General features: G+C 39.2%; 2 protein-coding genes across 2 annotated transcripts; both read right to left on the bottom strand.

The window, feature by feature from the left end:
- Nucleotides 1-14,723: 14,723 nt before the first annotated feature.
- LOC134642962 (leucine-rich alpha-2-glycoprotein-like) lies at nt 14,724-15,728 on the bottom strand. Its single transcript, XM_063495095.1, has one exon. The coding sequence runs from the start codon at nt 15,726-15,728 to the stop codon at nt 14,724-14,726; it is 1,005 nt and encodes a 334-aa protein (XP_063351165.1).
- A 931-nt stretch (nt 15,729-16,659) lies between these two features.
- Nucleotides 16,660-17,658, bottom strand: LOC134643636 (leucine-rich alpha-2-glycoprotein-like). The gene has a single exon (XM_063496105.1). It carries the CDS (start codon nt 17,656-17,658, stop codon nt 16,660-16,662), a length of 999 nt encoding a protein of 332 aa, XP_063352175.1.
- Between the last annotated feature and the right edge of the window lie 2,907 nt (nt 17,659-20,565).

Genomic DNA, 20,565 nt, shown 5'->3' with positions numbered 1-20,565 from the left:
TTTAAATGCATTTGAGGATTTGCGCCTGTTAAACAGACATATGTGTGAGATATTGAATTGATGAGCTGTGCCTTTGCGCAGTGACTCCCTGTAGGCTGAGGGGTTCTGTTCAAACAGCCAATACACCGATTCCCCCATGTAGACATCTTATATAACACGCCCATAGTCCTCACACTTATACTGTAGACCGCATTGTAGCGTAGTCCTCTGTACAGAAATATATACATCACAATAAATGCTTTTAGTAACGCAGACAGGCAGCTTTAGTCAAGAGCACAGAGAAATGTAATGACCCCAGGATTGTTTTGTGAGAGTGTATAGACATCAAAACAGAGCTGAAGAAAAGCTGAAGGTGTTTGGATACAGACCACATGCCATACATTCGAATGAGGTAGGTGACTGTATCACTGCAACGTGTTACAACCAAAGGTGTATGATGGGGACACAAAGCAACATAAGACTGGGGGTGGGTTTATTTTTGCTGCTGCCTGTAATCGTCATGGCATCATTGTAATTTTTTTGTAACTGACACTATATGATTGTGAGGTAATGTATCAAACATAAAGCCCGTCTACTGTGCAGGAATTTTTAATGCAGCGTCTGTGTCATTGGACTGAATTTCTCGTTAAGCTCGTGTTGCCGACATCGGAACTTCAGAGGCTTCCTTGCCTGCAAGACATGTTCCTGTAAATGGGTTTAAATTTTTACAGCAGTCGTCACCATCTCTGCAGAGGTTCCGAGGAATAAACTTGACCAGCGAGTTGTAGATGAGGGAAAGAAGCAACAGGCAAAACAAAAACGCTCGTGTATAACTCTATACATTAGTTTTTCAGCGTTCGGGGAAATACAATAAAGAAAAATACATAAAAAGAATAAATAAATGAATAATAGAACTGTCTGGAAAGCAGGTAATGGATTTTAAAGAAACTTGAAACCACCGTGTATTTTCGCACTGCCTCACATGTTCCAGAGTGAACTCTTAAATTGCCCTAATGGGGGCTATTTTTAAAGGTTACATTTTCACGGTTTGAAAGGTGTCAGCTCCTACGCCATTAGTCTGAGTGACATGAAATTTGCTGCACAAATAGACCAGTCCTTAGAAATATTAGGCGGCACAGTAGGGGAGCTATAATTAAAATCTGGCACGTTTCATTCAGATGTCATGTCTAATGTGGCACAATGCAACCTGCGGGATGATTTATGTCAAGACTGGATATCTTTGTGAAATGAACATATAAGCGAGGGAGAGAGTTTTTGCTGAACCATTATGGAATAACTGAAGACATTGCAGGCATTAATTACCTTAAATATCCTATAGTGACTGTGAAATGGTCTCCTGGATGGCAGTTTGGCTTGCTGATGGGTGGTTATAGCTGCCCTCTAATCTGATATTAATGCAATTTTCAGCTCAGCTTTATAGGTCATCCTTGTTATTAAGCTCTTCTCTTCACTTTAGTCAAACCTTAGTTGAAATGTTTGATTTTTTTGGACAAGCTGGCATTTATAGCTACAATAAGTAAGAGTATGAAGCGTTTTCTGCTTTCATTTCAGCCAACGATCTGAACGATATTACACAGTCTGTGGTTTCAGGTGATTTATCTTAACTTTTAAATCGTTGCTCTCAGTTGAAAGCCCCTGAAGTTCTATAAGGTAACACTTTTATTGCAATTTTCTTGTGAGGTGGGTTATTATCTGAATAATTTATGATACATTTTGTCTTGATATTTGATTATATCTGTCCTGAACAACTTTAGATACATAGAGTAACCCCTGATTGCAGAGAACTCAGCTGGTTATGTGTTAGTGTCTCTCTGGATTGTCATAACATGAAATTCTTGCTGCTTTTACAGACAGTGATCATTAATCCATACTAAAGGTCTGTATGAAGGACTAAAGCTCATAGTCTGCATAGTGGATGTGAAAGATAATCCCATGTCTATGGGTAATAGCAAGAATGTCAGTCTATGACCTTCCAAGGTGACTAAACTAAAATTCACAGCAGAATCCTTTTCAATATATAGCAGCTGTTTGCACCTGATAGGGAGTTATAGTAAATCATATGGCAGGAGAAATAAAACTTGAACAGCTTAGTTTTAGGCATTATAAGGTGACTGTGTGCATCTTCAGTAATTAATGAATCATGCCTATTTATGTATTAACAACATAATTAATTGTGCCTACAGTTTTAGGAGCTACTGTAGGAGCACCCCTAATCAGGAATCACTGGACAGTTCCTGTAGCCTTAACTTAACTTTTCAGCCTCAAAAAATGTATTATCAGCTACTTAAAAGGTTAAAATATTAAGTACAAATAAGTCACATAATGTAGTTATTATAAAAGAATCCCAGTTTTCACATTAATCTCCGAATTCCAATGTAGAAGTTATGTTGGTTTAAGTTAAAAGTTGGGATTTGGGGAAGCTAAAAGTAAAGAGCAACATGTTAATCTCAAGCGCTGTGATTGCTGCATTACTACATCACCTGATACATCTTACAAAATGTCAGTTTGAAGAGAAAGAGGGCACTCCTTCTGCACGGCTACATCTTCACTAGTGTTTTCCACTTAGCTCGAGTCAACCTGAAAGAAAGCCCGTGGAGAAGGTCAGGAAGGACTCTCCAGGCTGTCCTCCCACACACATCCTACACAGGGCCGCTATCTCTCCCGGCCAGCAGCAGACTCACGCATGTCAAAGCCTGCGAGAAAGGCCTTTGTTCACGCTGACAGGTGGGACTGGAATGTCAAAGGCATGCACTGTGTAATGGAACAATGTTATTACAGCACACATGCAAACACACATGCACGCTCATGTTCAAATTTAGATGTATAAGCACACACATACGCTGGCATATATAAACATCACCCACCCCACACCCCCACCCCCCTCTCTCTAACGCCTACCCGTTCTACAAGTGCTCGCACATAATTGCCCTCACACGTGTACATAGTTGTTCACCCGTATGCCCACGGTCATGTGTGATCTACTCTGCAGTGGTTTGCTGTGATCTGATTGCCAGTTGCCAATTGTTACACCCACACGGTGGTCATCCACTACATTCAGTGGGTTTTAAAGATAAACATTTGCACAACATTGTACTCATTATCCCATTGTCCAACATAGTACCAATTATAATCCAGCCAGATAACGCTTGTTACTACTGAATCAATATATATTTATATTCTTTAAACTTGTGAAATCCAAGAGACATCATGGTATAAAGGAAAACCAATTTTGTTTAAAAAACTGTCAACAGTTGGTGGAAAATGGTCGACCAGTTTATCTATACACTTAAAAAAGACTTGAAAGGATCATCGATGCCAGCACACAGCAAACGCTATGTTTGTTTGATATCATACAATATTTATATCACCGGCTATTTTATTATATCTAGTATCACATCATGCATTATGCTTGTGTTGCTTGTTATAAATAAACATTTAGCAAATTAACAATTAACTGCTTGACTGCCACCTGCCATATCTGCATGTGTTTCAGGAAATCAAAGCGCTTCTTAAAACTCACGCATCCCCTCCAGTTGACTCCCGATTGTTAACTTGTGGCATACCGGCACGCTAGTACTGGGTTACACCCAAAGATTTTGATGACAGCATGGACACACTGATGCCTCTCCCATTTCTCCCCTCCTTTGACCTTTAGAACAAGGATCATGCACACGTTCCCCATCTAAAAATAGGAAAGTCTCAGTAGGTATCCTGTATACAAATGGTGCAGACAAATAAAACACAAACTAAAGCTAATTATGTTTTACATGTCCCAAAGCAGCTGTTTGCTCGGCTGTTGTTGTAAAATGTGATTTTAATATGAAAAACTTTTATTCACCGTCTGGGTATCCTGTGTAGATTTCCACAAGGTAAAATAAAACAGAAAACAAGGCAGCACTGCCCAAAAACAACAGAAAATTAAGGTGAAGTTAAAATTACTAGAAAAAATGCAAACACAAAATGTAAATAAAATGATAAACATGACTAAAAATGAATGGTGGCAATAAAAAATGACAATTTAAAGACAGTGTAGCTATAAAAGAAAGTTGTTTTTTTTAATGAATTCACTGACACTTCTCCGTCTCCAGGCGGGTTAATCCGAAGCCGAAGCTGTGGAGCTCTGATGCTAAAGCACCCACTGCAGAGATAAACCTCATGTTTGGAAAAGCCAGGAGGGCCGGGGTCATATAGTACTGTGCAAAAGTCTTTCTTGAAGTAGTCTTCAAGAATAGTTTTTCAGATTTCTTAAAGGACATTCAAAGCTCTTTGGATGTTGGCTGCCGTTGCGCTGGTGTTGGGGTGGAGCCATTTACTTAAATCATCAAATGTACGCTTCAGAGGACAAGCTAACGTCACTCCTGGAGTGTGTCTGAAAATGAGAGAAAAGAAAAATAGATGAAGATAAACAAAACAAATGCCATTTAAAGTTTCAGGCGTATTGCTGATGCAATAGTACCCAAGATCACACTAAAAGCAGATAATGTCGGCCCTGAAACCGTACAAATGGGATACATTTGAATAGATTCATATCCTGCAGAAGATGGTCAAATGCCTTCATTTGAATAAGAATGGGAGTGCTAAGGCTTAACAGCCCACCCCTGCGAGCACTATCGCCGCTTGAAAGATATTTTCAGCTGCAGGAAAGGGAAAAGGTAATCTCCCTGATGTTAGATTCAGAAAAAGAGGGAAAAACATATTTCACAAGATTGTGTGCCCAATGAGTTTCATCTTTTTTCAGCAGGAATGTTTAAAACACTGCGTAGGTGTACCCTGGAGCACTTCGATTCAGGCAGAGCTGCATAAAATTGCATGACAATAATTACATAGATTAAATCTGACCTTCAACAAAATAGCAGAATGGGATGATGCACTGATCCCACTCAACCTGTCTGCTAAAATTATTTTCATAGCTTTTTTTCTTCCCCCTCGTGCACCTTTATCACTTTTTTCCACTTTTATTTTTGCAAAATGTTCTTTTGCAAAACATCTGTTCCTGTGGGTTTATAAGAACACCGGTAAGAAATGTACATTATCCTGAAGTAAATAACAGACCTTCATTTGGAATGCCAAATAACCCGTGCACAGTCACTGCATCATTTAAAATGTAGCCTCGCAGCTGAATGTGCCAAAACCTTTCAAGGTGCAAAGTGGTAAACAGTGAAAATAATTCCGCTCTTTGCTGGTGGTATATTACAGAGAACTAAAAAAAAAAAATAGAAAAAAAAAGGAAAACAAAACTGAAAATGCATTATGAGAAAAATGACTCACCTGTAGACTAGTTCTCACTGGTGAGTTTTTTTACTTTTTGTCTAAGGGACTAAAAGAGATGCTGTCTGATGCAAAGCTCCTGCAAAGATATGAATGAGGGTTTTGCAAATGCTATGAATCTGTTTGAAGACACCTGCAAGAGAATACTGAGTGATAACTATGGGTGCACTAATACATAGGGCATGTAAACACCTTCATTTAAAAGAAATTAGCAATAACTATCCCCATAGATTGCAGTGATATATCACTGCAATCTATGGGGATCAGGTATACCTGATTACCATTTTATCTTTTCTTTCAGTGAAAGTGAAGATTCATGCTCAGAGAGTGGAAAGATAAACTATGATACATGTTCCCACACATGTCTGTCTACCAATCTTCACACAACCATTCAGCTGGGAAGAGCTGCTGGGAAAAAAGAACACATGTCAAGAGTTTAATACTGCCCTTAGTTTCAGTGTAAGCTCAATTTCTTGAGATTGGGTGGGCAAGTTATGACCTAATTTCTTTCAGGGTTGTTAACTGAGGGTGTCTTGGAGTGCCCGTTAATGTGAAATATAGAGTGGGTGGTTCCAGGCTATCACAGTGTAATACACTGAATTTCCAGGAGGCAATTTGCTGTGACCTTAACTCACTGAAAACATCTATGGTGGTCCCCTGCTGCTTCAAAATGTAGGCTCAGGAAAGTTGCATCAGTTTGTTTTCAGGAAAACATCTTATTTGATTCATTCATTGACGAGAACTGATTGTAAATTAGCTGTTTACATTGAGGTTTGGATATGAGAGTGTGTGGTTTACTAATTCTCTCTGCTAGCCCTGTTATGGACTTGCCAGTTGTCCAGCGTGTACCCTGCCTTTCACCATGCAACAGCTGGGATCAGCCCTCTGTGATCCCATAGGATAAGCATCTACATAAAACTGGGTGAATGGATTTATATAGCGTATGTTCAACCAAAGGGTACAACAAAATATTTATGAACTCAATATATCAGCTTAATAGTCTCTCATTGGTTTTATTTGTTATTGTGTTGCAATACTAATATTCAAGCATGGCTTTATGATAAACCTGTGCACAGAGCTTTAATCTAAAAATCAATTGCGATGCTCACTTTGTCTCGCTGATGAATATGTTTACTCTGTGCTGTTAATTGCTCCATTTAGTTTCCTGTGTTACTGTTTCAGAAAACGTGAATGCAATTAAACTGATTTAAATCTTTTGATATTAAAGTAAAGCTGAGTTTGGTCTTGGTGCAGGATGCAATCTCAAAGCTTAGTTATATATATATATATATATATATATATATATGAAAGGCAAAAGGTTCTTTGCTTTGCTGTTCCTAGGACTGCTGATCAGTAAAAAAATGATCCCATTATATTAAATTTGATTCTAACACAATAATATGAACAATAAAGCAAACATTTGTGGTCAAACAGGAATCTAGTTGCCTTTTTAATTTGAAACTCAAAGTGTATAGCGCCAATAAACAGACTATGCTATGGCCCCTAAATGAGACTAGCGTACTAGAAAAACTACTTTCTTCTTTTGGCCCCAAATAAACTCAGATCTTTCATCATCAATAAAAGGGTAAAAACTAAAACTTGTAGTAGTAAACTTTAGTAAACTTTTGAGAACATGGTGGAATTAGTACTCACAGAGCGGGATGCCAAGCAGGACCGCGGCATTTATCGACATGACTTCATATAAGGTCATAAGTTTAAAACATTTACTTAACCAGCTTAATAAGTGTGACCAGAGAAAGGCCAGTTACCCCCCCTCGTTTTAGCCTTTATACTAAACTAGGCTAATTGGCTCCTTGCTTGAGAACAGTATTTAATATTCAGTAAAGACCTCTGAGTTGCCTTTTTGCTTATCTTAACTCCTAGAAAACCTTTGAGCCATTTCTTTGAAAATTTAATACAGAACATCAATACAAACAATGCATACATTCAGCCACTGAAGGCTTTGTTTAAACCAGCCTCAGTGAGGGCAGGAAAATAATCTCCTCTTTATATTCCACTGTTTTCATGCTGACACTGCTGTGTCCCCCAGAGTAAAATGAACATTCATTCAGCAAATATGAATATGTAAATTAAAGTCAGAATCTTGGTGTATTTATTCTTGTTGTTACCGACTTGTTATGCATTGTGTCACAGTCTTTGAATTGTCATTTTGTGGCTGTGCACTGTGTTCTGTGTCACAGCTTTACACTTTACTTTTGTGCTGAGTGCTTTGATCAGGGCCTCGGACAGCTTCAAAATACTTTTTCAAAGCCGAAGCTCGTTAAAGCTGCCCCCGTTTGTTTAAAAATCAATCCATCCACTGCTTGATTTTTTTTTAAAAGCAAATTAATTCAGTTAAAGCGTTATAAAAAGCAGCAGATAAAAGTAAAAAAGGCTCTCCTTTGTACCACAGTCAGTATAACAAAGAGGTACCACTGTCTGCTTTCTGTTTGGCACATATTGTTCTTTCTTTGCTCACCTAGTCAATTCACTGATGCCCTTCACTGATGGTTCTCGCTTCAAAAATGGATTACAAAGGGCATCTTGTAGCGGTCCTGTGTCACTTCTACTGATAAATGTATGGACATCCCATTAAGGAAACTGCCCTCAAGAGACCAGCGCTGTAGTGATAGATCTGAGCTGCCCACTGACACAGTTGCAGGTGCTGATTATCTTATCCAGAGACAATGAAGCTTTATGGAGTGGAACATCCTCGTCCTGTAGTGGGTTCCAACAATAATTACAATCAATTTAGGGTGGCAGGTCATAAAAACAATATTTAGTGGGGGCATTATCAGATGTATACCTCCTCTGGGTTGTGAGATTTGTCTCTGTCATAAAAGACTTCAGTCATGCAGTTTCCATTTCTCAAAGTGTGACAGCTTTGCAGTATTGTAATATCCAGCCTGGGCTTTCTATCCCTGGAGGCTAACAAGAGGAAATTAGCTAAAGTTTTATACAAATACAATACTTTGCAAAAGTGTTGAGTTGTGCTTAATTTCTTTACTTATATTTCTTAGATTTTGCTTCTGTGGATTCAGACTTTTATGTGATTTTTTAAAAGTTCCTTTTAAACAGTTCTCCAGGGTCTCTGAAGGTTGTTAAAAGTTTTTCTTTGGGCATTGGCTGTTTTTTCACTTATCACTTATAATTTCTTCCAATTTCTTTAGTTGAATCTATGAAAAACGTCAAAAATAACAAACTTGACAGGCATAGAATATTTTTGCTCCAAGAGAGATGATTCCCAAAGAGCTATTAGCTGAAAACTTGGCATATCTCAGCATGGTGTCTAGTGTGTACTTAAAACTTTTTTAAAAGAAACTTTTTTAAGAAGCAAGTAGAGGACAAAATAAGAAGTGGCGGGACTAAAAAGACTTTCTGCAGGAGATGATGATCAGTGTCCTAAAGTTATATGTCCTTAAGAAACAGGAACCTGAGAGATACATCTGGTCATTCAGCCGATTAAATCTACTGTTCAGTGAAGCATCATCAGAAATGGTCTCAGTGGAAGGGTTGCTGTCAAGAAGTCATTTTTTAAGTAAGGGAAACAGGGAGAAAAACCTGAGAAACAGGGGCAGCAGATCTTATGGAGGGATCAGTCCAAATGGTAAATATTTGATTCAAATCATTGCCAGCATTTGGTAGGTCAGGAGAGAGGTACAACAGTGAGTGTCTACAGCCATCTTTGAGGCTCTTTGAGGCTCTGTCATGGTTTGCATTGCATTTCAGCCAGTGGTGTTGGAGATCTTTACAAAATTGACTGAATTATAAACACAGACCAGTATGGTCAGATTTTGATCCAGGATGCAATACCATCTGGAAGGCATCTGATTGGCATCAGGTTGATTTTTCAGCATGACTGCCAATGCAGTAAAAGCATACCTGGATAGAAATAGACACAATGGATTGGCCTCCCTAGAGCCCAGGCTTCAACATTATCGAAGCAGTGTTGGATCATCTTGATGGAGAAAGAAAAAAGGCAGCCAACATCCAAAGAAGAGCTTTCAATGTCTTTTCCCGAAGACTACTTAAAGAAATGACAAGAAAGCTTCCCTAGGAGAGTTCAAAGAGTGTTGAAGCACAAAGGCGACCATACCAAATATGTTTCAATAAATCCCTGTACCATTTTCCTATTTTAGAAAATAAAAAGAAATGCGGTTTGAATAAAGACTATTCACAGCGCTGTAGGCAAAATCCATTTTATGAAAATTGCAACAACCACATCCAAAAGCATCAGAGTGCTGAATAAGACTGCACTCAGAGGGTAGGGTTATGTGTGCTGGTAATGACCTTACAAAAATGAAGTAATGAAGCCGTTTGCAAATACTGGACAATTATGAGTATTAGTTTTAGGTTTTAGTAAAACAAAGGTTAGTGTAAGAGCATTGGTAAAATCTGTGCAATTCTATTATCCCTACATAAAAAACGGCCATGACAAACCCAAAGTTTTATAGATTAGAACATTGAGCCCATCTTACTTTAAATATAGATAAACTGTAAAGTGCACAGGAACACATAAGCCTCCATAAAATGTCAAATCCCTGTTTTTAAACTTTGGCTGTCTGATTTAGTCAGTTTTTGTGGGGGAGTGGGATCTTCTCATCTACATTAACTTTGAGAAAAACTAAGGAGCACATTTCCCAAAAGTTGAAGATTTATGTGTTGAGCCAGGAGAAAGCGAGCCTTAATAGAGCGATTTCAGCTCCTGGCTAATCCTCCGCATTCATGCACAGTCAGTTTCCTTAAAGAAAAAAAGATTAAAAAAACAGAGATCTATTCAGAAGCTCTCTTATATGTGACAAATGATCTCTTTCCTTATTAGTTTTATTTTTTAAACTTAGAAACAGTTGACTTAAGCTAATCTCAGAGCCTGTCAATGACACATGATTCCTCAGTGGTCTTAACCTCGTTTCTAACTGCTCTGAACAAGTTTCAGTGGCTGCTGGCAGCTCTGTGTGACTCCACTGCAAGCGCCGCAACAACAGGTGAAAGGTCTGTTATAAGCACTGCATAAATCTCCCCAGGACAGATGGTGCCAGATGATAATCCATATGAGCTCAGTGAAAGAACATCAGTGAGCAGACATGAAAACTTATGGCAGAGGATGCGAGGGGTCCTCAAGGAGATTTAGATGTCAGACCGTGATGAAATGCAGAGTCCTTGGCTTTGTGCTCGGAGGTAATTAAACTCTCTGAGCACTCTCCGTTTGTCCTCTGCATGTGTCACGGTGGGTGATTACACATGAACTGTAATCAAGAAATCAATTTGGAAAGACAAAAAAATTATAGAATGAGACATGGCAGGAGTAGCTGTGACAAGATATTGAGATGAAAGATGTTACATCAGCTTCTGATCCTGCAGTGTGTACAGCCTGAAGGGAAAGGAGGAAATAATCTGTCTGTTTTAATGGTGTAAATGAGCTTGTCAAGGAAAGATCACACACTGCCTATTCACATCAGGATCTTTTTTTTTTTTGTACGTCAGCTTTGGAGTAACATAAACCTGACTTCCTCTTCCCCAAGTTAAATTGACAAGTATAAAGCATACCAAATCTTTACCCACATATGTTTTAATGGCCTTACTTGGCCATATCTAGATACTAAAAGGATGTCTTCCCTATTAAACAGCCATCATGAGTGCAGCTTTATGTTCTTCATCGATTGTGGTGTAATTCTCTTCATATTTTGGTGCCACAATCACAGATTTCCTCCACCTATGTCTGCATTTTTACTTAGATTTTGATGGATGCTGTTTTTCGTTGTTTTCCTATGTCTGGGGATATTGAGGTAACCTCACACAACCTTTGTTCCTGCAGTAAAACAGCGGTGATTTGTGGCACAGTGTTAAACGTGGCATCCATCTAGGCAGAGCCTCTTAATAGCGAAATTCCCCAGAGAGCATGGGAGGCCATTTACAACAACCAATCATACAGTAGACGAAGCAACCTCAGTTCTCTTTGCCAATAATGGGATAATGCACAAATACTACATCACATTTCTTTTGCCATGTTTATGTTGTCAAGTAGTGAGGTGATATACGAGCAGGAAAATAACAAGAATAAAATCCACATATATGATTATGATAAACAAAGCATTTTTAGTTATTTTTCCCCAAACCCATCACCTTTAACTGCTTCTGGTATTATTGATCAAATGTGCTGAAGGAATACATGCTGATCCTAAACATGCACAGGTTTGATGGATAAACAAAAGTGCCCTCAATCACTGGCAAAAACGTGGGAAGGTTGATAAAGGGTTCAGTGGGAGTGTGTTACTTTTGTTAAGTGCTTGCACGGTAATGGCCTCGAGCTCCTGAAGGCAGCCACAGCGTGACTTCTCTCACCCACCTTGAGGAAAGCTTTTAATGAGTCTAACAACCTTTTCTGTTATTACAGCCCGAGCTCAAACACACTCGGCATAAAAAGGTGAGTAAGACCTACGAAATATCAAAGCTGAGGAATAAAGGTGAACAACACCAGTGCAGGTAAAAAACAAAAACAACCCCAGAGTCAGAGGCAGGAGGAGTAGCAGCGAGCTCCAAGCACAGCGAAGATCAGGCGATAAGAACAAACACCGATCGAGTCAAACAGATCAGAGAAGGTGGGTTACAAAGTGGATTGGTGGTCTAAATGTAGGCAGGCCAAAGCTGCCTGAATTGTAGTCATAAAATGAGATTGTCCAATAGGATGCATAAAAGGGTTTTAGTTAGGTTGTTAGATGATGTGGCCCTGAGATGATCTGCTGGTATTGTGGTTGAGCTTAAGTTTGTGCCCTGCATAAAATAATGGTACGCTTGATTATACCTCAATGTTTTGAGCAGCAGTTAATAAAAAAAGAAGAAGCATGAGACTAAGGGAGAACTTCTTTTCTGTTGTGAACGAGGATCAGAATCAAGAACTGGTTCGAAGCTTACCAACCCATCTGAATCACACTCGTACAAACATATCAATTCATTTTATCAGTGCTGGCATGTTTTACTGACAGTTGCAAAACAATGACGTCAAAGTCATGGCAGTGCAGCTTTTGCACATCTGAGTCACATGCAAGCCTTTTTCTAATCTGTTTCTACACTCTGTTCAAACTCAGAGATAATAAAACTCTTTCCCTGATGCTGAAAACCTCCCCAATCTGACTCACATGCAGAACTAATAATGACTTTGGTTTCTCTAAAGTCTGAAGAATATCAATCCATCACTAGAACAGTAGAATATGCTAACTCACTGCAGACTATTAACCTTCTGTTTTACTTCGGCTCAAATTTTGAAGCGTCACTCGGCTCATTGTCGCGGTTTTCCAGTCGAAGATTCAATATCAGTCCCACCGCATCGTCTTCCTTTTGAGAAAAGGCTCTAAAAAACAATTATTCATTTCCTGCTCATGACCAAAGAGCAGACAGTAGAAGATACTGAGTAGGCTGAATGGTGGAGATCAAAACCACAGCAAAAAGAGTTTACATTTGCATTAAAAACACATTTCTAAATGAATGACTGCTGCATGTGTGATGTAACCTTTTTGGTTAACATGCCAGAAATACATCAAAATATCATTTACATGTCAAATTTGCTTAGTAGTAATACAACTTTGTACACTTAAATCTTTTTAGTGTACTTTTATCAGCAAAATGTACTTTGACAGCATTTGTATCTATATATCCGCGTATAACATTATGGCATTTTTACTGGACATGTGTTACAGAGGTAGAGCTGAAGCCATTTAATATAAATGGTGGGGTTTCTCAGAGTGCTCTGGCTCCCATCCACAGTCCTAACACATGCATGTTAGGCTACTTAGCTACTAATCATAGGTGGGTTTCCTCATCTCCTTGTAGAAGTAAGAAAATCGAAAAGACGACAAAAGATCAGCAGATTATTCTGTCAATTTAATGCGAAAAATCAGTTGTACATAGTCAAAAAACAAATTCCTTTGAAAATCAAGGTATTTCTTCTTTGCTCAATTCAGAATAAAATGTGAGTCTCAACAAGCTGTTTTAGTTTATTGATACGTCCTGAAGAAAAGAAATCAAGACTATTGTTGCCGATTGAAAAAAAAAAAAAAAACACACTGAAATGACTGCAACTCTAATATAGTGAAAAATAAAAAAAATATTTTTTTTTAATTTGGCACGTTTAATCCCAAGTAATGTGTTCTAATATGCGGTAATTAGCAGCAATCAAAGAAAATCACATCTCCATTATTGCAGAACAAAGTCAGAAAGGCTACAGTAATTTTCTTGTCTCCAAGCCTCGCATGTGATCTATTAGACTTTAGTGTTCTTCATTAGCAGACAGTTAGACAGACTCCATTCCTCTGTGCTCATCAGCACTTAGAAAAGCTTCATCCTCATTTTTCCTTGCAAAGTAATGCCCACCACTACCACACACTTCTAAACCGCAGAGCCTGTGGGTTGTAGAAGCACAAGCAGATTAAAGACAAACAGAAAGGGACGTTGTTAAGGTCGAGTTGAATGCACCTGCTCACAACCTGAGAGAATTTTCATAAGAGGGAATTAGGATTTGAACCACTGAGCCCACTTCCTCAACCTTTAACCTTCGGGGTACAATTCAAAGAGGTGGAATGGAAGACATACATCAATCCATTTGAGTTCTTCTTCCACTCTCTGGGGAACTTTTATGAACAAGGTTTAATTTTCATAAGTAACAGCCTCAAGAGGCTCCAATGTTTTATATGCTATAAAAGTAATAAATTATAGTCCAGTGCACTCACTGTGATCAAGGCGTGAGTATGGGGGTGTGTGGGCATGCAGAAGATATATACCCATACACAATATGAAAGAAAGAGAGAGAAAAAAAGAAACCTAAAGAAAGAAAAAGGGAGATATTTAAACACATCCAGAAGAGGTCAGCTGCAAGACTGAGCCATTGCACTGCCCACTCACTCCCACATGCTCAACATCATTAAAAACAAAAGGGCACAACTGAAACAATGCTGCAATCTGCAACACAACAAACAAGCGAGACAGAGCTGTTGGTGCAAGTGTGCACCATAAGAATCTCACAAGAGCTCTTCTCTTTTCTTCTACCAAGGACGTCCATTTCTGGTCCTAATCTCTGGACTGTAAATTGATTATTCATGAAAATATGTTTAATCCCTTATGGAAGTGAGAGCATTTTTAAACCTGGGTTACTTAATCTCAATCTGCGATTATAAATCTTACAGAAAGCAAGCCTTAAAGAAAATCAATTCAGTGAGAATGTATTAGTGAATGCATTTGGTTTAACATGTTTTTGGCTGGGATATACTGAGTAAATGAGCCATACTGCCTATTCAGCCCTCTGGGCTGAAAATTTATTGAGTATCTTACGCCACCCGGTGGGCTGGACAATATCTAAACAAAGGGGGGAATAAATGACAGCTCTCAAGAAACAGGCTGGTTATATGTGCAGTAATAATGCAAAACATCTGTTTCACAGTCACATCATTAATTGTGAGTCTCTGTTATTTAAGATCAAGCTGACTGTCAGTTAAAGAAACAACTTGTTTATGTTTCAGAGCTTCAGGGCCGTCGCAAACCACCTCATCTAGAAAGAAGACATTTTGAGGATGGTTAGTGAGCCACTTCCACAGATACTCCAGGTTGGCATCACACTGCCAGGGGTTCCCTGTTATGGTCATCTGAAAAGAGGATTTTCTGTCATCCAGCAGACCTGAGGGGAGATACCGTAGCCGATTCTGATTAAGCAGCAGAAGTTCAAGGTGTTGCAGACCCTGGAGGAGCGTCACTGGCAGCTCTCGGAGCTGATTCTCCTGCAGAAACAGCTGTGAGAGTTTCACGTTGTGACTAAACGTTGAAGGCTTCAGGGAAATTAATTTGTTCCCAGCGAGGTTTAGTGTCTCGAGGTGATGTAGGTTTTCCAGTGTGTCGGGCTGTAGCTCTTGCAGATGGTTATGACTTAGGTCGAGATTTTCCAGATGAGGCAGCTTCTGAAGCAGAGAAGCTGAAATGCTCGTTAAACGGTTCCCAGACAAATCCAGCCAGGTGAGACTGCTGTTGTCAGAAAACCACTCTCCATGAGCTTTTTCAATTAAATTATTCTTCAGCACCAGATTACAGAGCAAGGAATGGACGAAGACTTTTGGGGGCAGATGAATCAGATGATTACCTGTGAGATCCAACGTATTCAGGTGAGGAATGGCACCCAGTAGGTCTGAAGGAAGGCTTGAAAGATTAGTGTGATACAGCTGGAGGTGGTTTAAAAGAGGCACAAAACTCAGATGTCTGGCTGTAATGAAGCTGAGGTTTGTGGACTGGATGGACAATCGTGTGATGTTGGGATATAAACCATCTGCAGGAAAATATGTGAGGGAGCTTTGGCGGCACACCACCTCTGCACTCGAAGGTAGAAAGGAGCAAGTGCACAGATCTGGGCACGAGTGGGTGCCTCTCGTTTGGTAAGCATATTCAGCCAGAGCAGTGAGAGTAAGAAGCAGCCACAGGTTCATCTTTAAGAAAAAATACACTGAGAAGAAAACAATAGTGTAAAAGATCAACAGGTAATAAAACTGTGACAATGTGATTATAAATGTGTTGTTACCTGAAAAGCACAGCTGAAATTCCTTCAGGTTTTGATCGCTGACTTGATTTTACACAACTCTGAGGACATTTGATTCCAGCAATGAGTCAGGACAAAATGTTGCAATAGGCAAACAAAACCAAGCAAACAAAGTGAGTGGTTACTGTTTTCTGTACTTTCTAAAAGTAAGTTGATGTTACCACACATAAATCAATATTTTTTTTTCAGTTTTTCAAGAACACAATGTGCAAGGGTACATGTGTGATACATTATTAATTAACTTGTGCAAAAAGAAAACAAATAACAAAAATAGGCATTAGGCTTAATTTTTATCCCTCAAGTTCATAACCACATGTTGGTGCTTGAGATTCAGAACTCAGCCTGTTAATGTTAGCAGTTTAATGAATAGAGGGATACTATTCCCGAGAATAGCAGGTTATAATACTATAGTTGAGCACAAAGGCTAAAAACGGGTGAAATGGTTGGCCTGGTTTGGGCCAAAAAGCTGCCTACAAATGTCATTCATTGTTTGAATAAAAATAACAAACAAACAAACAAAACAGGAGGTTTTAGAGATCTCTAGATGTTCTGGTGGGTGGATTATTTTCCTTTGTGTGAAGCTAAGCTAAATGCCAACATAAAATCCATGATAATACTGCAGACTTTCTCATTTAAATCTAAACAAGAAAACAATGTAACATGAACATACTGTAGTTTAAATTTAATGAAATAAAAAAGACAATAGTCTTATTTATATCAGATTTATTTATAGTCACATAATTATCATGTTTTAGTGATTCAAATCCGACAGGCCGAACTGGATTTCTTTTCATGTTAGATAATGACCAGCAGGAGTAATATTAAGACTGAAGGTTTAGTTCATTTGCTGTTAGTGAGATTATTGAGCGACCTGCTAGAGGCTGAGGTCCAGTGCATGTGATGGAGTCTGGCAAGAAAGCCTTCTTCTTGTTCTTGTGAAGCCACCTCCATAGATACTCCGCCTTCCCGTCACAGAGCCAAGGGTTGACTGTCAAGTCAAGGCCATCCTCTTCCAGCAAGTGAAGTTCATCCAGCAAACCTGGAGGAATATGGCTCAGCTGGTTTTCATCCAGACTCAGGTGTCTGAGCTGAGTGAGTCCCCGGAACAGGTTTTTGGCCAGCTTGTTGAGTTTATTCTGAGTGAGGAAGAGATGTGTGAGGCTATGCAGGCTCTGAAATGCTGATCCATTCAGCGTGTCGAGCTTGTTGTTCTGCAGGCTTAGCCTCTCAAGTTTGCTCAGTTGACTCAGAGAATTTGCTGGTATCTTATCCAGACGGTTGTTTGAGAGGTCAAGGTTCTCCAGGTGGGGCAGCTTCAGAAGCAGATTAGTTGGGATCTCTGTTAATTCATTTCCAGATAAATCCAACCAGGTCAGGCTACTGTTATAAGAAAGCCACTCTGCATCAGCTTTTCTAATAAGGTTATTCTTCAGCACCAAGCTCTGTAGTGGGGCGTGGCTGAAGACATCTGCAGGCAGATTGCTTAACCTGTTTCCGGTGAGATCCAAAGTATTGAGGTGAGGAACACCCCTGAGGAGATGAGAGGGAAGGCTGTGCAGGTGATTGTTGTACAGATGGAGCCCTTGCAACTTCGGTATGGCCTTTAGATGGACCTCAGATATGGAGGTGATGTTTGTGAATTGGATAGTCAGCAGGGTGGTGTTCTCCGGGAGACCGTCAGAGGGGAACTCTGTCAGGGGAACCTCATTACAGACCACCTCATTTCTTCTGGGATAACAGGTGCAGAGAGCTGGGCAGGAAAGAGCTCTGTGGCAGAAACATGACAACCACAGAAAAGCAAGAACACACCAGGACTTCATATCTAGAAAAGAACACGAGTAGAAGAGAGAGTTAAATACAAGGAAATTATTACATCTGCATTTACTACAAAACAATACTACAAGTAACAAATCTTCAAATCAGTTTATGCACATGGCAATCAGAAACGCAAATGACAGTGAAAAAAAGATACTTACTGCAGTTGAATGTGTGTCCATCTGCAGACTGCTGCTTATATCAGATTCACCACTGCTCACTTCCAAATTACTCATTTGTGGAGACAAATCTCCCAACCTAATCATTACTTATTGTGTAAACAAGGACCAGTCACTGCACAGTCATTTGTCAAGGACAGGCAGTTACAACAGAGTGAGTAGCTCATACCTCACGGGAAAGTACAAGAATAAAATATTATAGTTCTACTAAAAACTCCTGATCCTGAAATAGGTTGTTGAAGTCTATTAGTTAATGTCAGAAAATAAAATACATTGTTGGCTAATTGGTTACTGTTGGGTTAAAAATGAAACTACAAAAAATATTTGTACTTTCGTTTTTTTTTAACAGTGGAAAGGGGCTGGGGTAGGCAAGGAAGGAAGGAAAGAGGGAGCTTGTGAAAAGGGTAAAAATAAGCATTCCAAAATTTGGTTGATTTATTTTTCTTGAAACAATATTTATCAGCAACACAGAATGTTTGATCAGCAGGAGTGAAAAAATATGTCACGCAAACAGTTTAAAGTCAGCCAACTCAGGCCTAACAGTTCTAATAGTTTGTAACGTGTGTCCAGTTAAGGGACACATCACACCTAACATTGAAATTCAAATTATTTTGCATACCTCACTGTTTAAATGGCTCAGCCTCTTTTCATTTAACAGCCTGCTATTTATTATTATGTTAAAAATGTGGAAACATACAGATGCCAGGAGCAACAGTGGAGCAATTAATGTTTTTCCCAGAGGTGAGATCTAATAACCATTTCAGTATATTGAACTCATTTCAACAGGGAGAGCTCATTAGGAGGAATTGAACATGATTAATTGATAAACAGAATTCAATTAAGCTATTTAGCGATTAGCTGAATAGAATGCCAGCTGTGATAGGACTGAGGGCAGGAACCCCCGGGGTCGAGACGCTGGTGGTGGAAATAAAGATGGAGGCTTGGATGGAGCTCGAGTAAAATGGGAGAGGCGGACATTGGGAGGAGGTGGGTTGCAGAAGTGTATGCAGGGAGAATGACAAAGGAGTAGTGAGATATAAAGTATGCAAAGTTGAGGTTGACTGTCCTGATGAAGGCAAGAAGAAAGATGATTGGACTAAACCAATGAGGTCAGCAATGAGTTTAATGGCGTGGGAAAGTAGAAGTGATATAAAGCATAGATTAGCCACCAAACACCTTGAAGAAGCCAGATGTGTGATTATAGCTCTTCCTTATTAAACTCACCCATAGGCTTCACTAGTAATAGTAAATGCTAATTATTAATTACTAAACTAGTTTGGGCCTTCTGATATGGCACAACACTAACCTGTTAGAAGTGTACATGCGAACAACAGTACTGTGGAGTTTAAATGATGCTTATGTAATGAAGGTCTTCTTCATTCCTAAACAATAAAATCACTTGTATATCTGTTTATTTTATAAAAGGGGACTTATACAAAAAGTTTGTTATGTTTTTATTGGTTATTTGGCTCTAGTTTTTTTTTAAACTGTGGGCAGTCTTCCAGTTGCTACTGGTCATTGTCTGCCTAGGAAAAGAAATTTCAATTAGTATGGAAAGTTTGGTTAAGTTGGTGGAAAGCATTACTTTAACACTTACCTGATGTGTAACCTAATTAGTAGGAGAGACAGCACATACCCTAAGTTAACATTGTGATGACAGGATAGTCTTAAGTGTTTTCTCTTGATATTGCCAAAAGGCCGAAATCCAAAAGAGTCCCCAGGCATCCCGAGTGCCTTTTTAATAATTCCCAGTGGCACCATGTGATATTAGAGGACGTTGAATTGCCATATTAGTTTTATTGTAGATTGTAGTTGGTAGATCAAGCAGGAAAACATTTGCTTTAATAATTGTAATTATTGTAATTATGTCTATAGTATTGGTTGGCATTAATAAGGGTTATTAGATAAGATGTTTACTATGTGACGCCAGATAATGGTATGGCTTGAGGGCCAATCAGCAGCAGTCTGTAAAGGGCTGTCAGTTAACATCAGAGGCTGTTGCTGGCATCGTGTCCCACCACTGGGCTACATTGTTTTATGTCATGTTATGGTTTGGTATTTTAATGTTGGTGAATAAACCTGTGGTTGGTCTGCACCTCATCTCTGCCTCAAGTCTCCTATTTGAACCCAGCCGCTACTGGCCATTCTAACAGCTCAGTTGGTGCTAAAGAAATATCCTCCACACCATTACACCGCCATCACCAGTCTGAAGTGTTGCTACAAAGCAGGATGAATCTATTCTTCCAAATTATAACCCTTCTGTCCAAATGTTAGAAAAGAAAGACTCATCAGACCAGGGAACATTTTTCCAACGTTTTGTTTAATTTTTGTCAACCCATGTGAATTGCAACCTCAGTTTCCTGTTTGTAGGTGTGGCACCTGATGTAGGCTGCTGCTGTAGCCCACCTGCTTTAAGATTTGGTGTTTTGTGCATTCACAGACGCTGTACTGCGTAACTTGGTTGGAGTTTACCAGAGTTTGTAATCTTGCCAAATTCAGAGTGTCACATTTTGAAATAATGTTGTTTTGTGTAAAAATCTATGTAAACGCTAGAGTGTGAAAAAAAGTCCACTTGCCAATCCAGCCTCATAAAGCAGATATACAGGGAAGAGCAGAGGCACTAAAAAGCAAAGTCAGGTCAAAGCCAGGAATGTTGTGCTCCAGCCAGTTGATTGACTATTGCATGCTTACTTACAGTGGGGCAAAAAAGTATTTAGTCAGCCACCGATTGTG

This window comes from Pelmatolapia mariae, linkage group LG15 (genome assembly GCF_036321145.2).
Source record: "Pelmatolapia mariae isolate MD_Pm_ZW linkage group LG15, Pm_UMD_F_2, whole genome shotgun sequence".
NCBI lineage: Eukaryota > Metazoa > Chordata > Actinopteri > Cichliformes > Cichlidae > Pelmatolapia > Pelmatolapia mariae.
The sequence above is the reverse complement of the archived record's forward strand: the minus strand, read 5'-3'. Positions and strand labels throughout refer to the sequence as shown.